This window comes from Danio rerio, chromosome 6 (genome assembly GCF_052040795.2).
Source record: "Danio rerio strain M-AB ecotype USA chromosome 6, GRCz13ab, whole genome shotgun sequence".
In the NCBI taxonomy this organism is placed as follows: domain Eukaryota; kingdom Metazoa; phylum Chordata; class Actinopteri; order Cypriniformes; family Danionidae; genus Danio; species Danio rerio.
In genome coordinates, this window is record NC_141026.1 from 28666959 (window position 1) to 28686651 (window position 19693).

Here is a 19693-nt window from a genome sequence, read left to right on the forward strand (position 1 = left end):
ACGACAGCAATCAGTGATTTTCTCCAGAAGGGACATACCTCTATTGTTGTGGGGTTGTAGTAAGCTGTATCCTCTGTACATAATTTGCCACGAAAGTATGAAACTTACAAGCTTCATTCCTTATGAATCACAACACTGCTTTTGAATCGGTCGAAAATAATTCCTCCACATCAAAATAATGTAGCTCATTTTTAAGCACATTGCTTAATTCAATTCAATTCAGTTCAGCTTTATTTGTATAGCGCTTTTACAATGTAGATTGTGTCAAAGCAGCTTCACATAAATGGTTATAGTAACTGGATCAGGGTAGTTCCCCTTCGGTTGGGGAACTTCAGTGCCATAAGTGGATGAAATCCACGATGGGAGGATTTGGATCAGAAGCCGCTTGTCTGGAGAGTATTGAACGGGCCAATGAACGAAATCAATTGGCAGCGTAAGCTTGCGCAGGTGTGCTGCATATGCAATTATCTCAGCATATAAGCACACCTGAAACCAGCAGACGCCATCCTTTTCGCTTCAGATCCTTTCTGAGTGAGTCGATGAGGGTTCCTCTTGCTGATCGGCACTTCAGAGCGAACGAGTGTGTCTCCCGGTCCAGAGTGGGTCTTCGCGGTGGCAGACGGTCGAGCTGGGTTTCTCCCTTGCCTGCGGTTCTTTGGGTCCGGTCCTCCAGAGCGGTGCGTATTGTTGCAACTTTCCTAAAAGAGCAACACAGTCGTGCAGCACGTCCTTTTCAGGATGGCGCTCCGACTGTGCGTTTCTGGATGCGGGGGTTTCCTGGCTCCGGATGATGGACACGATCACTGCATTGCATGTTTGGGGGTCCAGCATGTTAATGCGGTGCTCGCGGGCGGTTCATGTCGTCATTGCGATGCCATGATCGTTGCACAGCTAAGATCGCGGCTAACTTTCGCAAGAGAGCGAGCCACCCCAGTTGCCTCCTGTTCTAAAAAAGCAGCGGGCGCTCGGGCAGATCTGAGGGTTTCAGCGGGAGATAATCCGCCGCCCACGGGCTCGCGGACCTCTTGCTCCTCACGGCGCTCCATCCAAGCTTCAGGTAGTGGGAGGGATCCGTCTAACCAGATGGTAGCTCTCACACTCGCTGACAGCGGAGATCAGATGTCCTCCGCGGCATCGGAGGGTGGGCTTTCACTGTCCGACGAAGATCCGGACCCGCTCGCCCCCTCCGGGCAGGTGAGCGCTGTCAAATCGGATCCTGAAGCGGACATGTTAGCCGTGCTTTCCCGGGCTGCTTCGGCCGTGGGGTTGGAGATGGTTTATCCATTAACAACGGTACTTTTCAGTGCCACCAAAACATCAGTAAAAGAGCACTTTTTCCCTTCTTCCCGGATGTGACTGCACGAGTTCTGCCAGTCCGGGACGCGCTGCCTTCCGGCTCAAAGACTCTACGTGCTTCGCCAGTGGCTCACGAGCGCTAGGGGGACGGTCTCCCTTCCCTCAGCCCTCCAGCCCCCTCTCCGGAGTCAGGGTGCGGAGCCAGAGCGAATCGCTCTCCTCCAGCTCTTCCGCGGGACCCTCGTGCTTCCCGGATCAGCACACCCACTCCGCGCTGCCCCACTGCTGGTACGTCAGCGATTGTAGCGATGACTCCATTAGCGAGGGCTCTGCCTGCCTGGTTAGCGCGGGCCAGCCCCTCGCGGTGGCTCATACGCACAATCAGACTCGGTTACGCGATTCAGTTCGCGAAACGGCCCCCCAAGTTTACGGGCGTGTATTTCTCCAGGGTCAACCCCCTGTCCGCCCCTGTCTTGCGAGAGGAGATTGCTGCCCTCCTGGCGAAGGGTGCAATCGAGCCGGTTCCTCCAGCCGAGATGGAGAGTGGGTTTTACAGCCCATACTTCATCGTACCCAAAAAGAGCGGTGGGTCACGGCCAATCCTAGATCTGCGCGTTTTGAACCGCTGTCTGCACAGGCTGCCGTTCAGAATGCTCACGCAGAGGCGCATTCTCCAATGCGTTCGTCCTCAGGATTGGTTTGCAGCCATAGACCTGAAGGACGCGTATTTCCATGTCTCCATTCTTCCACGCCACCGCCAATTTCTGCGGTTTGCGTTCAAGGGTCGAGCGTGGCAGTACAAGGTCCTCCCCTTCGGGCTCTCTCTGTCTCCGCGGGTCTTCACCAAACTCGCGGAGGGTGCCCTAGCGCCCCTTCGGCTCGCGGGCATTCGCATACTCAATTATCTCGACGACTGGCTGATTTTAGCCCACTCGCGGGAGCAATTGATTATGCACAGGGACAAGGTGCTTCGGCATCTCCGCCTACTGGGGCTTCAGGTCAACCGACAAAAGAGCAAACTCGCCCCCGTGCAGAGGATTTCTTTTCTCGGGATGGAGCTGGACTCGATCACCATGGTAGCGCACCTCTCCGAGGAACGTGCTCGCCTGTTGCTGAACTGTCTGAGGGAGCTCGACAGCAAACTAGTGGTCCCACTGAAGTTCTTTCAGAGGCTCCTGGGGCATATGGCATCCGCAGCCGCCGTCACGCCGCTCGGGTTGCTCCATATGAGACCACTTCAGCACTGGCTTCACGATCGGGTCCCCAGACGCGCATGGCACGCGGGCACTGCGGTTACTTACACTCTCGGTTACTGCGCTGTGTCGCCGCGCCCTCAGCCCTTGGAACGACCCCTCGTTCCTACAGGCCGGTGTGCCTCTAGGACAGGCGTCCAGCCATGTTGTTGTTTCAACAGACGCTTCCAACACGGGTTGGGGGGCCGTGTGTCGCGGGCATGCGGCTGCGGGCCTGTGGAAGGGTACCCAGCTGCATTGGCATATCAATCGCCTAGAGCTGTTGGCAGTGTTCCTCGCTCTCCACCGATTTTTACCGGTGCTGGAGCAGCAACACGTGCTGGTCAACACGGACAGTATGGCGGCGTATATCAACCGCATGGGGGGTATGCGCTCTCGCCGCATGTCTCAGCTCGCCCGCCGTCTGCTCCTCTGGAGTCACCCGCGGCTGAAATCGCTGCGCGCCATTCACGTTCCAGGCACGCTCAATCGTGCAGCCGATGTGCTCTCACGACAGCTGTTACGCCCTGGAGAATGGAGACTCCACCCCGAGTCTGTTTAGCTGATATGGGCGCGATTCGGGGAGGCCCAGATCGATCTGTTTGCTTCCCCCGAGAACGCTCACTGCCAGTTGTTTTTTTCCCTGACCGAGGGCTCTCTCGGCACGGATGCACTGGCCCACAGCTGACCTCGGGGCATGCGCAAGTATGCGTTTCCCCCAGTGAGCCTGCTCGCGCAGTTTCTGTGCAAGGTCAGGGAGGACGAGGAACAGGTTCTGCTAGTTGCGCCCCTTTGGCCCAACCGGACCTGGATATCAGAGCTCTCACTCCTCGCGACGGCCCTCCCCTGGCGGATCCCTTTGAGAGAGGACCTACTCTCTCAGGGACAGGGCACCATCTGGCACCCTCGCCCCGATCTTTGGAACCTCCACGTGTGGTCCCTAGACGCGAGGAAGACTTAGGTAACCTACCGACTGCGGTGGTTAATACCATCACTCAGGCTAGAGCCCCCTCCACAAGGCACGCCTACGCCCTGAAGTGGAGTCTATTCACTGAATGGTGCGTCTCTCGCAGAGAAGACCCCCAAAATTGCCAGATTAGTGTTGTGCTCTCTTTCCTTCAAGAGAAGTTGGACAGCAGGCTGTCGCCCTCCACTCTCAAGGTTTACGTGGCCGCCATCTCCGCTTATCATAGCGCGGTAGCTGGCGGCACCGTGGGAAAGCATAACCTGGTCATCCAGTTCCTTAGGGGTGCTAGGCGAATTAATCCATCTCGCCCCCCTCTCATGCCCTCTTGGGATCTCGCCCTCGTTCTCACGAGTCTGCGATCCGATCCCTTTGAGCCACTCGAATCAGTATCTCTAAGATTTCTGTCCCTGAAGACAGCTCTGCTGGTTGCGTTGGCCTCCATCAAGAGGGTCGGGGACCTGGAGGCATTTTCGGTCAGTGACTCGTGCCTGGAATTCGGGCCGGATTACTCTCACGTCATCCTGAGACCCCGCCCCGGTTATGTGCCCAAGGTTTCTACCACCCCCTTTAGAGATCAGGTAGTGAACCTGCAAGCGCTGCCCCCGGAGGAGGCAGACCCAGCCCTTTCTTTACTTTGTCCAGTTCGCGCTCTGCGCATTTATGTGGACCGTACTCAGAATTTTAGATCATCTGAGCAGTTCTTTGTCTGTTATGGCGGTCGGCAGCAGGGAAGTGCCGTATCGAAACAAAGATTATCCCACTGGATTGTGGATGCCATTTCACTCGCTTATTCGAGTCGAGGTCAGCCGTGTCCCCCGGGAGTACGTGCACACTCCATTCGGAGCGTTGCATCCTCTTGGGCGCGTGCACGCGGCGCCTCTCTAACAGACATCTGTAGAGCTGCGGGCTGGGCGACACCCAACACATTTGCAAGGTTTTACAATCTGCGAGTGGAGCCGGTTTCCTCAAGGGTATTAGGTAACCCTTTGGTGATTGAGGAGACAACTCGGTAGGGTGTTGAAACACGCTTGCTGCGCCATTCTCCCTAACACGGAGGTACGTGCGCCTTTTTATCTGTCAGTAAAGTTCCCCGTCAGGTGAGCCCTGCAGATTCCTCCGTGGCCCCCAGCACTGACTCAGCGGAGGAGTCACTTGCTGGCCCACTACGTTGTAGGTCTGCCCGCTGGTCAGCCCGCGTTTTGGGTATAGGTGCCTGCTATGCGTGATCCCCACTAGGCGATCCCATATGCTCATTCCGCCACGGTTAAGTCCCCCCCCCTGGGCGGACCCGTGTCTTCCCTCTCCGCTAACCACGCTTTTGCTATGAGTACTCCCCCTTTTTAGGGCTAGTCCATATGTAAATTCTGCCATCTATCCCCCCCTTGGGTAACGGATGGCCTCCGCAGCGTCCTCCCTATCGGGATTGCACGCTTCCCAACGTACTGTCGTATTTCCTAGAATTATCTAGATGCTCACGACTTCCCAAAAAATATATCTAAATCCGTAAAACTTCTGTTGAAGTAGGATAAATTAGGGCCAGGGACACGTTGGAGGACCGCGCCCCCATGATGTGGGTGCGTCACGCTTGCTTGACTATCTCCTCATCAGGGGTGTTGGTAAGGTGCAGTCATTATGGCGCTTTCCATACTTCTCCCATCGTGGATTTCATCCACTTATGGCACTGAAGTTCCCCAACCGAAGGGGAACGTTCGAGGTTACAGAAGTAACCCTTCGTTCCCAGAGGAGGGGAACGGAAGTGCCATACTCCATCGCCATAATGACTGTCCCTTAGCTGTTTGAAAGTCTCTTCAGCTGAAAAGGATGGCGTCTGCTGGCTTCAGGTGTGCTTATATGCTGAGATAATTGCAGATGCCGCACACCTGCGCAAGCTTACGCTGCCAATTGATTTCGTTCATTGGCCCGTTCAATACTCTCCAGACAAGCGGCTTCTGATCCGAATCCTCCCATCGTGGATTTCATCCACTTATGGCACTTCCGTTCCCCTCCTCGGGGAATGAAGGGTTACTTCTGTAACCTCGAACGTTCAGTTTTTAGTGTTTAATTTCAGTTCAGTTTAGCACAGTTCAGTGTGGTTTGAAGTCATTATTGAGAGTCCAAACACTGAAGAGCAAATTCATTGATGAGTAGCTTTTCAGATCCTGAACCTGTTGTGGAAAGTTGCGCTGGATCTTGACAAACATCTTCTAAGTTTCAAGAAAGAGGCTGAGGTCTTCATAGTTCTCAAGTTGAAGCAGTTTATTGTTACATCGGTATATCGATCTCTCCTCCCAATGTTCAAAAACTCACAGTTTATATACAGTTTTTTCCCATAGTCATCATGACATGTCACGCAATTTCCCGACTCCAATAGTATCCTAGCTTTTTAATTAATGGCTGTATGTTTTTCTGTTTTTACATTTCTTAAGGTCATATAGCATGTGCTTACAATCATGTGTTTGCACATGATCATGTTGTTTCCATACTTTCTAAATGATTCTCCTTATGTATGCTATTTTGTTGAGGGTTGTTTTTGTCTTGGTCAATACATACATTTGTCTAAATGTATTGCATACGCTCTGTCTGAATGTTCTACTTCGCCGCATGACCTGCAATGCCTCAAGGCCCTCAATTATAAGGCTCTGTATGTTTGTGTGTTTTCGTCAATTATAAGGCCCTGCATGTCTGTGTGTTTTCCTCTGCATCACTTGAATGTATTTATATATGTTTTAACAGTGTATTTCTATATTTTAATAGTGGCAGATTATATAGTGATTACATAATAAAAGTTCCTCTTCATGCATCAGAAATTCTCCTATAAACCATGCAAGCCAGTGGCGACAGTGGAGAGGGGGAAACAAAACTTCACCAATAGGAGAGTGAAGAAAACAGAAATATTTCTTACTTCAACAGAAATAACTGCAGCTGTCAATTCTAGTCTGGGGATTGTTATGTCCTTAAAAGGTGATACTCTTGACCTTCCTATAACCAAAGCACAGTGCACATTCTCTGCATTGCAAAGTCTTAAAGAAGAGCACTGGCCATAACCGGAAGTGCTAGCATCTAAGAAATTATGCAACTTTGCTTTGACAATTTTTCTACAATTGTAGGGTAAATATGTTCTTGGTATATTTATTTATTGCAAGTTGGTAAAATCTTGTTTCCATTGCTCCCACTGTAGCTGAAATTCCTTCAATAAGGAATCATCCCATGCTTGCATATCTCCTGCAAATTTCTCTTTCCATTAAACAGAATAGGTGCTCTAAATCCAAATGGATCATATACTGAAGCAACAGTGGATAATATTCTGCGACGAGTAGCAGATTGTTGTTGCAATTTGACATTGAACTTGAATCTAAATTATTTTGCCATTTTGTTCCAAGGGCTCTTTCCATTGGCAACTCAGATGTAGGAGGGGTATTGTTCAAGACAGTGTCATCATTCGACATGAATTTTTGCAATTGCAAAGCACCCATTGCGCAAAGATTTCTTGCTTCATCAGCAACCTTAATTGCCATCTCTGCATCTTTCACACTAGTTACTCCATTGTCCACATAAAAGTTCTACAATACAAATTCTGATCCTAGATGATATAAATGACTTCTCATTTGCGATATGCTTTAAGCCTAAATTTGTGCACCCTGAAGAAGAGGCAGCTCCAAAGATATGGACCTTCATTTGATATATCTGTCATATTATTTTAGCTAACACTGTTATCTCAACAAACTGCTAATTAACTTAATCATTATTAATAAGGTAGTAGTTAGGTTTAGGTATTGGGTAGGTGTACTGATGTTGAATAAGATCATACTTTATGAGTACTAAAAATATCTTAATATTAGACAGTTAATACACTACTAGATAATAGTGCAAATTCTTATTTAAAATAAACATTATCAAATAATTATTTTGATTGTAGTTGGAATATTTTTGTTTCGCTTTTGTAAATATAATTTTGTTTGCTTGGGCTACACTGATATTTTCTCCTTCACATTCTTTTTTGATATCATCTTTAGGGAGAGAAAGTTTTCTACTTCACTGCTTGATACTATTTCATTTCACTCTAGTTTTAAAGAATTCACTTTACAATGTATCTGGTTACTGTGAAGGTAACCCGAAAGGTATGTTCACCAAGCTGAAAGAAGTCTATCAATTACTTTGCTCAAGATTTTTATTATTATTTTATTTTTTTGCTGTTGTTGTCATTGTGAATATTCACTTTACCATTTTCTTTTTTTCATTTATATATATAAGCCACATATTTTCTATGCAGTTATTGGAGAACAATTTAAACATAACATGTAAATGCACTATAATGCTCCTTTAAAATAACTAGCAGACCGTTGGTGTGATAAACCTATACTATAAAGTGTATGATCAAATATATGAATGGAAAATAGATTTTTATTTAACTGAGAAAAAAACATCACAAACTGCAAAACAATTTAGGTCCCTTTAAAAAATTTAATGAATGGTATTTTATTTCAATATTATTTTATTTCTATTTTTTTATTTTTTAAATAAATTGTGCTATAAAGGACGTGCAAACACTGCTAAATATTTAGCTATAAACTCTTGACTGGGTCTCCTCGATACAATTTCCCATAAGTAATTGAACTCCTTTCTACAAATTGAACTTAAAATTCATGTATTTTAAGAATTTAGTTTTTTAAATTTTAGCAGTTTTAGTTTGATTCTGCAAGATTTCATTCATGCCTCATCACAAATTCTGAGCTACTGAATGCAAGTATAAAGTAAGAACTGATTGGAGACAGTTGTTTTAATGTAAATTGATACCACACACCGACAGTATAAACGTGTCTTTGGTGATGATGAAGGCGTGTCTCGACTCTGTGTGTGAAGACTCTGTAGGTGAAGACAATAGTGTCAAACAGTCATGTGTATATCTTATCCTGTCGCAAAAAGCAGCTAAAAGATGTACATGCCTCTGTTGGATGTGGCAGCCGCTGAAAAAATTGGTTACGTCACATTCGCCCAAGTAACCGAGTGACACGCGCAACTCTCGAGCCCAGCCTGGGTTGCCAGGTTTGTGCAAAGCACTTGATTTGCAGTTTAAATCAAATCCTGGCTTCAATCCTCAGTGCTAAATTCACCTCACGCTCCGTCATAACATCACAACTCACAACACAACTTTTCACCTCAACAAGAAGTCTCATCGCAATTTAATCTCACGACATCTCGTCATACGAGATCTTGTCACATCCCTAGTAGGGATGCTCATTTCGGATAATTTTGCCAACCGACAACCGCAGCTCGTAACCGGTTATTAACGGTTAACTGGCAGATTAATATTAAATTAATATTTAATTAAAAAATAATAATAATTCACGTTTCTATTTTGTGACACATTAAATTTAGTTTTTTTCAGGTTTATTTTAACAAGCGAGCAACCGTATACAGAACAACGGAGCATATTCACGCATCTGCGGGGTTCCAACTGCATAGAAAAAAGAATAAACTAAAAAATAAAAAGAATAGAATAAATAGGCCTGCTTTTTTCACTTAAAAGACAAATTTAGATTACGAAACGAAAACGCAGACAGAACCTTTTAAGAACCGGAATATGCTGCTTGTCTAGCGTTTTTTTTTTCTTCCGTCATATACAAATAGCAGGCTATCTCAAATCGATCACTTGATTTGAGATCGCCCATGGAAAATAGACCTAGGCATTTGATTTAAGGATACTCTTTCGGGTAATTTTCCCAATGATAACTGCTATTTTCCCCAATATTAACTGATTAATAAATTGTCATTTAATGAAAAAGGATTGAAAGAAAAAAGAATTGACGAGTGTTTGACACATTAAATATTGCATTTTTAAAAACATTTATTTAACGTGTGCTAACAGCAAATTACAGAACATATCAACAACAGAAAGAACCTGGGTACAAATTTTTCATGCACCAGCAGCGTTTCCAACAGCATAGAAAACAGAATATAGGGCTAAATAAATTAAACAGAATAAACTAAATGGCCTGCAGTCCTGCACATAATATTTTTCAATTGATTAAATTAAAAGAGTAGGTTAGGCTACTAAACGAAACCATACTGGATTATTTTAAAGAACCTAGCCTAGCTATGTTGTTCTTTCCAATCATCGAAAAAAAAATATTTCCCTCTGTAAAATAAAAAACAGGCCAACCTCAAACAACAAAGTGTCTAATTTTTATTTAAAAAAAGTAACATATCTACATGCTGTGGGGATAATCGGGAGCGCAACCTGTTGACAGTTAATCCTGCGGCAGAAAAGACCCTCTCAGATGGCACAGATGTCCCGGGAATACAGAGATACCGCCTCGCTAGAATGGCCAGCGCCGGGAAGCGCCTTTCATTTGCTTTCCACCAGTCAAGAGGATTCATATCCAAAGAGGGCGGATTGTCTCTCAAATAAATGGCCACCTCTGCTTCTGGAAGATCATTGTCTTCTTGTGGAGTGGCATAATCTTCTCCAAGGAGCAACATCATGGCATTGCTCTGGCTGAATTGTGTGCTGTGGGCAACAGCGGACGCCGCTTTCTCATCGCCTCCCGTGGCCGTTTTTAAAGCAGTGCACATGTTTATAAGTTTCGCCTTCTCGGCTTCTTTTTCAGCTTGCGCAAGGTAACGGAGGTGTTTATGGCGTGGATACAGCAGAGAGGCAATCAGCGCTGGTTTGGCAATGAACTCCTCTGTGTCAACCTTTAACCAAACAATATCCTTATAAACAATGCATAAAAATAATAATAATAATAATGATATTAATAATAAATATAATAATATCTACCCCCATGCGGTCGCTTAAGGACTGCAGAACTTTCGCCTTGAACTCATCCTCCTCGGCCCTCATCAGATGCGTGTTGAGGAGGCTGAAGGTGATGGGGTAAATGTTGGAAATTGACACGTTTTTTTCTGCCGACATTACTGTGGTTGCACATTTTAAAGTTTCCAACACTGGTGCAATCTCAGCCATTATATGCCAGTATTCGTCTCGCATCTCGAGGGTTCTGGCATCTTGCATTTTTGTTATCGTTCTGTCAGACAGAACCGCTGTAATAGCCCACCTTTGTTCAAGAAGCCTCCCGAACATGTCACACCATCGTGTCTGAGTTCCATCGTGTCTTACATGACTGGATGAGCTGGTGTTTTGAAAGTTGCATTTGCTCGTGTTTTGCTTCCAATGCTTTGGATGCGGGTGTGCTGTGGTTGAAATGTCTGTTTGCCATACTCTGTGTTATTAGAAGAGCTGATTTAACTTGCCAGCTCTCATCGATGTAGTGACAAGTTACTGTTATATAACTTTCAGTAGTGAGGGCTGTCCAGCAGTCAGTCGTGAGGGCCACAAACTTTGCGCGACTGAGTTGTGTTTTGAGCGATATTTTTCTCTCCTCAAAACAGGTCTCGATTCTACGGGTAATAGTAGCTCGCGAAGGAATATCGTAATTCGGTTCAATAAATCTCAGCAGCTCCTGAAAACCTTCACCACATACGACACTGATAAGCAAAATGTCTTTAACTACCATTAAACATATTCTCTGAGTTATCTCTTCAGATCGCCGTGCATCGCATCTTCTCCCTGATAACATGGAGGGCAGCATTTGTTGTCGTTCATCACAGAATGCATGTGGATGTTTGGTTCGCAGGTGATATTGCATTGTACTTGTACTACTGCTGTATTTTAATACCGCGTTGGATATTTTGCAAGTTACTTCGTCTGCCTTTCTGTCAAAATGGTCCCAAACGGTACTTCTTTTTGCTCTCTTCATTTTGCTTCTGTCAAAACACACGACCTCTGTAATCACGTGCAATGCACGTGTTAAGGACCGTGAGTTCTTAACAAATATGTGTCGCATATTTATTTATTATTTTAAAATGTATAAGGATATAACAATACTACTAATAATATTAATGTTATTATTAAATGACAATATAATAATGAAAATATTAATAATCATAATAATAATAATTTTAAACCGTTTAACTGATAACATTAATCGGTCAAAAGTGCACCCTTTCGGTTAACGGTTAAACGGTCAATGTGAGCATCCCTAATTCCTAGTAAACAACATTCAACTAATCTGCATGAAGGCAGCAAATGTATTGCACAAGAAACCTCTATTTGCTCCTTTAATTACAATTTGAGCGGGAAAATGGTGAAATATTTTTCAAGGTTATTACTTGTTTCACCATTGCGTAGTCAATCTTCCATGTGATTGACAAGATCAGTGAAATCCAGAATGGGTCATTTTGCTGCTTAACCGCAAACAATAGCTTTTGAGGAACGTTTGAATTCTGAAATTGACAATACATTTTCATTCCAAGGCTTTATCTGTGAAGATCAAAGGAAACGATTCCTCATAATCATAAGAAATTCATTTATTGTGAGTTCGCTCACACTATCGTGAAAGGCATAAAATTTTAATTCAAATATTCCAGAATAAACACAAGATGCACCTTTGAACTTTCTCTATAGCCAATAAATCAAAGAAAGACCATCACCCTTTGACTTTCAACGATACGCTTCTATTCAAATTTCACCCTCCAACCTGGGGAACATGGTAAACTCAGGAGCCTAATTTGTTTCTTTTCTCTATTTTAGTAAAACTGTGTAATCATTCATTACAACTCCTTTACAGCGAGCCGCATAATGGAGTCGTTTTTGGCAAAGGATTGCAGAGTCTCTCGGTTTCCTAGGTATCACGTCAGCCTGCTTTTTGATCCAGCCTACGCCTATTGAGCACTACAGAGAGAGTAATTACTGCCTCCATTGAGTGTCTCATTTCATCCGCTATAATCTTTTTCTCCATTAATGTATTATTAGTTGGATTTGGTACAAACAGATTAAGCAGGGGGCGAGAAAGGCAGAAGTCATTTGTTAATTGCACAGGCACCTTTTATTTGGCTTCTTTTCCCCACTCAAAGTAAGTAAAGCGTAAAGAATTCCACCGCTGAGTTTGTACTGTAGATTAGGGCATGGGGTTAGAAGAGAAGAAATGAGAGAGAGAGAGAGAGAAAGAGAGAGTTGGGCTGAATGGCAGAATATTCCTCCAGCCTACCATGTCTTAGTTTCATTGACATTCAGATTTTTATCAAATAATGAATTAAACCTTGATTTTCTGTCTACTCAGCTACGAGAAACCCAGCACTCCGTGGCATCTTTATTTTATTTTATTTTTTCATATAATATTTCAAGGTCTGCTGACCCAAACTCTAAAGGTGTTCAGATGTATGCGAGAGTACATGCATGTAGTTTTTCTTATTTATTCATTTTTCTTTATTTCTGAAATTGGCTATAGAACACATTTGACAACTGTGTGTATTCCTTTAGTAATTCAAATCTGAGCCCTCCTAAAACCACATGTGTTTGGATATGGTCTCGGTGGATACCTGGCTATCAAAGAAAGCGGGAAATAGCAAATTAAATTCCGTCAGCTAATGTGTCGTCAGGTAATGAAATAACAATCTGACACCCACTCGTATTGAAATGCAAAAGAGGTGTCCCACTATTACACCGGCAATTTATCATAAAAGGCGGCGAGTTTCTACTTAATATACATGAGGTCTGCAAGTTATTATGGGACTCCGCAGTCTAACAAACTTCTCAAAGTGTGCGTACAAAGGGGTCAGGCATATTATTTTCACTCATATCATACTGTCTGTGGATGGCAAAATAGATTTCCAGGGAACCCATGACATTGAACATGCTCTAGAGTCTATTCTTCCTTCATACAATGCTTTCTCTCCTTCTCTGTCTTTTTGTGGACGTTTGCAATGAGAAGCAGGAGAGATAGATGTGTGTGTGAGAGAGAGTGTGTGTTAACTGGCCGTATCAGTGGGAAGGTAGAAAAGGCTATTTCCAGTGCTCTAATTCATCTCTGCCAACAAAGTCTCCAGGCTTTGCTTCTCTCAGCCCTCCACCTTTCTCAAATGTGGCTTAGTACTTGTTGTACCCTGTTCACCTTGTTTTTTCTGCTCCTTCGGGTATTGGGTCATTTCCCTGTGCCACTCTACATTTCTCTCTCCTTTTTTTTTTTTTTTGTGTGTACCGCTCTCTGAAGCAGAGGAGAAATGCCCTCAACCATTAATGTCAATTGGATAAGTAGTACTATTAGAGATGTGAGGAGGGAAAAGTTTCATCATCTGGACAAAACAACCTTAATAAAAACTTTTTACTTTTGGAGTGGCACAAGGGAAGAATATGTAGGGTCCCATGTTCTATGACACATTCATGTGGCCCTGTAACAATATATAGGATACATTTTGAATGCAAAAAATATTGAAAAAACAAAAACAAAAGCATCTACAACATTTGAAATATTTCATGATTTAATATATGGGTGTCTGTGGCAACAAAGCTAAAATGTAAAAGGTTAGAACTTATTTTATGACTACAGTTATAATACACATACATAATATGTGTTCCCCTTCGGGGGGAACTTCAGCACTATAAGTGGATTTGATTGTAAAATCCACGCATTGGGAGGTTCGGTTCAGAAGCTACTCGTCTGAAAGAGTATTGAACGGGCCAATTAAGAATGAATTGGCAGCGCAAGCCTGCGCAGGTGAGCGGCATAAGCAATCAACTGAGTATATAAGCTCACCTGGCGCAGCAGACGCTATCCTTTTCGCTTCAGAGACTTCTGATCGAGTCGATGAGGGTTCCTCCTGCTGTGACCAGCGATTCTGAGCGAACGAGAGCATTCTCCCGGTCCAGAGTGTGTACACGCAGTGGCAGACGGTCGAGCTGGGTTTCTCCCTTGCCTGGCGTTCTTTGGGTCCGGTCCTCCAGAGCGGTGCGTATAAAGTTGCAAACTTCACAGAAAGAGCAACACAGTCGTGCAGCACGTCCTTATCAGGACGGCGCTCCGACTGTGCGTTTCTGGATGCGGTGGTTTCCTGTCCTCGGATGATGGGCGCGGGCACTGTGTTACATGTCTGGGGGTCCAGCATGTTAATGCGCTGCTCGCGGGCAGTTCATGTCGTCATTGCGATGCCATGACTGTTGCGCAAGATCGCGGTTAGCCTTTGCAAAAAGGCGAACCACCCCAGTTGTCCCCTGCTCTGCAGCGGGCACTCGGGCAGATCTGAGGGTTTCAGCGAGAGATAATCCGTCGCCCACGGGCCCGCGGACCTCCCGCTCCTCTAAGCGCTCCATCCAAGCTTCGGGCGGGGGAAGCGATCCGTCTAACAGATGGTAGCCCTTACGCCCGATGACACCGGAGACCAGATGTCCACCGCGGCATCGGAGGGTGGGCTTTCATTGTCCGATGATGATCCAGACCCGCTCGCCCCCTTCGGGCTGGTGAGCGCTGTCACTACGGATCCTGAAACGGACATGTTAGCCGTGCTTTCCCGGGCTGCTTCGGCCGTGGGTTGGAGATGGTTTATCCCCCAGCTCCGTGGCCGGACCGACTAGAGGGGCGTTCCCTTCTTCCCGGAGGTGCACAGTAGGCTCACGCGGTCTTGTAAAGCACTTTTTTCTGCTCGTGCTGCGTGTTCCTCCACCCTAACCACTCTTGACGGTGAAACAGCCAGGGGGTATGTGGCGATTCCTCAGGTTGAGTGCGCGATGGCGGTAAATCCGCGCGGCGCCTCTTCTTGGCGGGGTCCGCCTCGTCTCCCATCCAAAGCCTGTAAGTTATCTACCTCCCTCGGAGCTAGAGCTTACATGGCTGCGGGCCAGGCTGCTTCCGCCTTGCATGCGATAGCCACCTACCAGCGCTACCAAGCGCAGGCGCTGGCCGAGCTGCACGAGGGTGGGTCCAACCCAGGCTTACGAGCTTCGCACCGCCGCCGACTTAGCTCTTCGGACTACTGAGTCCGCTGCGTGTGCGTTGGGGAGGACGATGTCCACATTAGTGGTCCAGGAGCGCCACCCCTGGCTGATATGCGCAAAGTCGACAAAGTCCGCTTTCTTGACTTCCCCATATCCCCAGCCAGGTTCGGCGACACTGTCTGTGAATTCACCCAGGAATTCAAGGCGGTGAGAGAGCAGTTGGTGGGTGATGTCTTATCGGCGGTCCGTAGCCCGCTCCGCCCGCCGTGCCATTCATACCTGCTCCTCGCCGAAGGCGCCCGCCTACGAGAGCTGCTCCGCCCCCGCTCACGCCTAAGGCGAAGCGAGCGCGTCGGGCACCTCGGAAGCAGGCAGCCCCCCTGCCCAGAACGCCGCTAAGTCCGGCAACGGACCGCGAAGCGCCCCTGGGACAGGCCATCTGGAGAAGAGGGAACTTGCTCTTTCCCCGCTGGAGGGCGGGGCCCCATTTCCAACGGCACTTTTTACTGCCATGAAAACATTATGAAAGGGCACTTTTCACTTCCCCAGATGTGACAGCCCGAAATCTGCCAGTCTGGGACGCTATGCTTTCTAGCTTGCAGATTCGGTGCGTTTCGCCAGTGGCTCACGAGCGCTGGGAGGACGGTCTCCTTTCTCCCACCCCTCGAGCCTCCCCTCCGGAGCTCGGGTTTGGAGTGAGAGCAAATATCTCACCTCCAGCTTTTCCGTGGGACCCGCGAGCTTCCCGGATCAGCACACCCACTCCGCGCTGCCCCACTGCTGGTATGTCAGCGATTGTAGCGATGAGTCCATTAGCGAGAGCTCTGCCTGCCTGGTTAGCGCGGGCCAGCTCTTCGCGGTGGCTCATACGCACAATCAGACTCGGCTATGCGATTCAGTTCGCGAAACGGCCCCCCAAGTCACGGGTGTGTATTCACCAGGGTCAGCCCCCTGTCCGCCCCTGTCTTGCGAGAGGAGATTGCTGTCCTCCTGGCGAAGGATGCAATCGAGCCGCTCCCTCCAGCCGAGATGGTGAGCGGGTTTTACAGCCCACGCTTCATCGTGCCCAAAAAGAGCGGTGGGTCACGGCCAATCCTAGATCTGCGCGTTTTGAACCGCTGCCTGCACAAGCTGCCGTTCAGAATGCTCACGCAGAAGCGCATCCTCCGGTGCGTTCGTCCTCTGGGTTGGTCTGCAGCATTAGACCTGATGGACGCGTATTTCCATGTCTCCACTCTTCCTCGCCACCGACAGTTTCTGCGGTTTGCGTTTGAAGGTCGAGCTTGGCAATACAAAGCCCTCCCCTTCGGGCTCTCTCTGTCTCCGCGGGTCCTCACCAAGTCCGCGGAGGGTGCCTCAGCGCCCCTTCGGCTCGCGGGCATCTGCATACTCAATTTCTTTACGACTGGCTGAATTGCCCTCTCTTTTGATTATGCACAGAGTTGATTATGCACAGAGACAAAGTGCTCTGGCACTTCCACCTGTGGGGGTTTCAGGTCAACCGAGAAAAGAGCAAACTCGCCCCCGTGCAGAGGATCTCTTCTCTCGGGCTGGAGCTGGACTCGGTCACCATGGCAGCGCGCCTCTCCGGAGAGCGCGCTCAGCTGATGCTGTACTGTCTGAGAGAGCTCGACAGTAAAATAGTGGTCCCACTGAAACAATTTCAGAGGCTCCTGGGGCATATGGCATCCGCAGCCGCTTCATGCCGCTCGGATTATTCTATATGAGACCACTTCAGCACTGGCTTCACGATCGAGTCCCCAGACGCGCATGGCACGCGCGCGCACACCGAGTCTCTGTTACTGCGCTGTGTCGCCGCGCCCTCAGCCCTTGGAGCGACCCCTCGTTCCTACAGGCCTGGGTGTCTCTAGAACAGGCGTCCAGTCTTGTTGTCGTTTCAGCAGACGCTTCCAACACGGGCTGGGGGGCTGTGCGTTGCGGGCATGCGGCTGCGGACCTGTGGAAAGGTACCCAGTTGCATTGGCATATCGCCTGGAGCTGTTGGCAGTGTTCCCCGCTCTCCACCGTTTTTTTCCGGTGTTGGAGCGGCAACACGTGCTGGTCAGGACGGACAGTACGGCGGCGGTGGCGTATATCAGCCGTATAGGGGGTATGCGCTCTCGCCGCATGTCTCAGCTCGCCCGCCGTCTGCTCCTCTGGAGTCATCCGCGGCTGAAATCGCTGCACGCCATTCATATTCAGGCAAGCTCAACCGTGCAGCCGATGCGCTCTCACGGCAGCCTTGCGTCCTGGAGAATGGAGACTCCACCCCGAGTCTGTTCAGCTGCTATGGGCGCGATTCGGGGAAGCCCAGATCGATCTGTTGCTTCCCCCGAGATCGCTCATTGCCAGTTGTTCTTTCCCTGACCGAGTGCTCTCGGCACGGATGCACTGGCTTACAGCTGGCCTCGGGGCACGCGCAATACGCGTTTCCCCCAGTGAGCCTGCTCGCGCAGTTACTGTGCATGGTCAGGGAGGACGAGGAACAGGTTGCTGGTTGCGCCCCTCTGGCTCAACCGGACCTGGATGTCAGAGCTCTCCCTCGCGATAGCCCTCCCCTGGCAGTCCCTTCGAGAGAGCACCTACTCTCTCAGGGACAGGGCACCACCTGGCACCCTCGCCGATCTTTAGAAGAGATTTTTAGACGCGAGGAAGACTTAGGTAACCTCCGATTGCGGTGGCTAATACCGTCACTCGGGCTAGAGCCCCCTCCCCGAGCGCGCCTATGCCCTGACGTGAAGTCTATTCACTGAATGGTGTGTCTCTCGCTGAGAAGACCCCCGTAATTTGCCAGATCAGCGTTGTGCTTTCTTTACGCCGAGAGAAGTTGGAGAGCAGGCTGTCGCCCTCCACACTCAAGGTTACGTGGCTGCCATCTCCGCTCTCATAACGCGGTGGCTGGCAGCACCGTGGGAACGCATAACCTCATCATCCGGTTCCTCGGGGCGTTAAGCGAATTAATCCACCCCGCCCCCTCTCATACCCTCTTAGGATCTCGCCCTCGCTACACAAGCCGCGTCAGATCCCTTCGATCCTCGACTCAGTATATTTCTGTCCCTGAAGACAGCTCTGCTGGTCGCGTTGATATCGATTAGAGGGTCGGGGACCCGGAGGCATTTTTCGGTCAGTGACTCGTGCCTGTAATTGGGCTGGCTTCTCTCACGTATGAGACCCCGCCCGCGATATGTGCCCAAGGTTCCTACCACTCCGTTTTAATACGAGGTAGTGAGCCTGCAAGCGCTGCCCTCGGAGGAGGCAGACCCAGCCCTTATTTATTGTCCAGTTCGCGTTTTGCGTATTATCCGGACCGCACTCAGAGTTTAGATCATCTGAGCAGCTCTTCGTCTGTTATAGCGGTCGGCAGCAGGGAAGTGCCGTACCGAAATAAGTTCCCACTAGATTGTGGATGCCTTTCTTTCACTATCAGAGCCGAGATGAGCCGCGTCCCCCGAGAGCGCGTGCGCACTCCACTCGGAGCTTCGCATCCTCTCGAGCGCGCGCACGCGGCGCCCCTCTAACAGACATCTGTAGAGCTGCGGGCTGGGTGACACCCAACACATTTGCAAGGTTTTACAATCTGCGAGTGGAGCCGGTTTCCTCAAGGGTATTAGGTAACCCTTGGTGATTGAGGAAACAATTCGGTAGGGTGTTGAAACACGCTTGCTGCGCCATTTTCCCTAACACGGAGATACGTGCGCCTTTTTATCTGTCAGTAAAGTTCCCCGTCAGGTGAGCCCTGCAGATTCCTCCGTGGCCCCCAGCACTGACTCAGCGGAGGAGTCACTTGCTGGCCCACTACGTTGTAGGTCTGCCCGCTGGTCAGCCCGCGTTTTGGGTAAAGGTGCCTGCTATGCGTGGTCCCCACTAGGCGATCCCATATGCTTATTCAGCCACGGTTAAGTCCCCCCCCCCTGGGCGGACCCGTGTCTTCCCTCCCCGCTAACCACTCTTTTGCTATGCGTGCTCCCCCTTTTTAGGGCTAGTCCATATGTAATTCTGCCATCTATCCCCCCTTGGGTAACGGATGGCCTCCGCAGCGTCCTCCCTATCGGGATTGCACGCTTCCCAACGTACTGTCGTATTTTCCTAGAATTATCTAGATGCTCACGACTTCCCAAAAAATATATTTAAATCCGTAAAACTTCTGTTGAAGTAGGATAAATTAGGGCCAGGGACACGTTGGAGGACCGCGCCCCCCATGATGTGGGTGCGTCACGCTTGCTTGACTATCTCCTCATCGGGGGTGTTGGTAAGGTGCAGTCATTATGGCGCTTTCAATGGGCTCCCAATGCGTGGATTTTACAATCAAATCCACTTATAGTGCTGAAGTTCCCCCCGAAGGGGAACGTTCGAGGTTACTAAAGTAACCCTTCGTTCCCCGAGGAGGGGAACGGAAGCACTATACACCGTCGCCATAATGACTGTCCC

The 19693-nt window shown here is 48.4% G+C and overlaps 1 protein-coding gene across 1 annotated transcript in view; it reads left to right on the forward strand.

The window, feature by feature from the left end:
* The first annotated feature begins 2979 nt into the window (after positions 1–2979).
* LOC141386270 (uncharacterized) overlaps positions 2980–19693 on the forward strand; it is a 355028-nt gene continuing 338314 nt past the window's right edge. The window contains exon 1 of the mRNA XM_087257228.1: positions 2980–5537. Within this exon, the coding sequence (XP_087113354.1) occupies positions 3063–4508 (1446 nt within the window). The 5' untranslated portion in view covers positions 2980–3062 and the 3' untranslated portion in view covers positions 4509–5537. The remainder of the gene's footprint in view (positions 5538–19693) is intronic.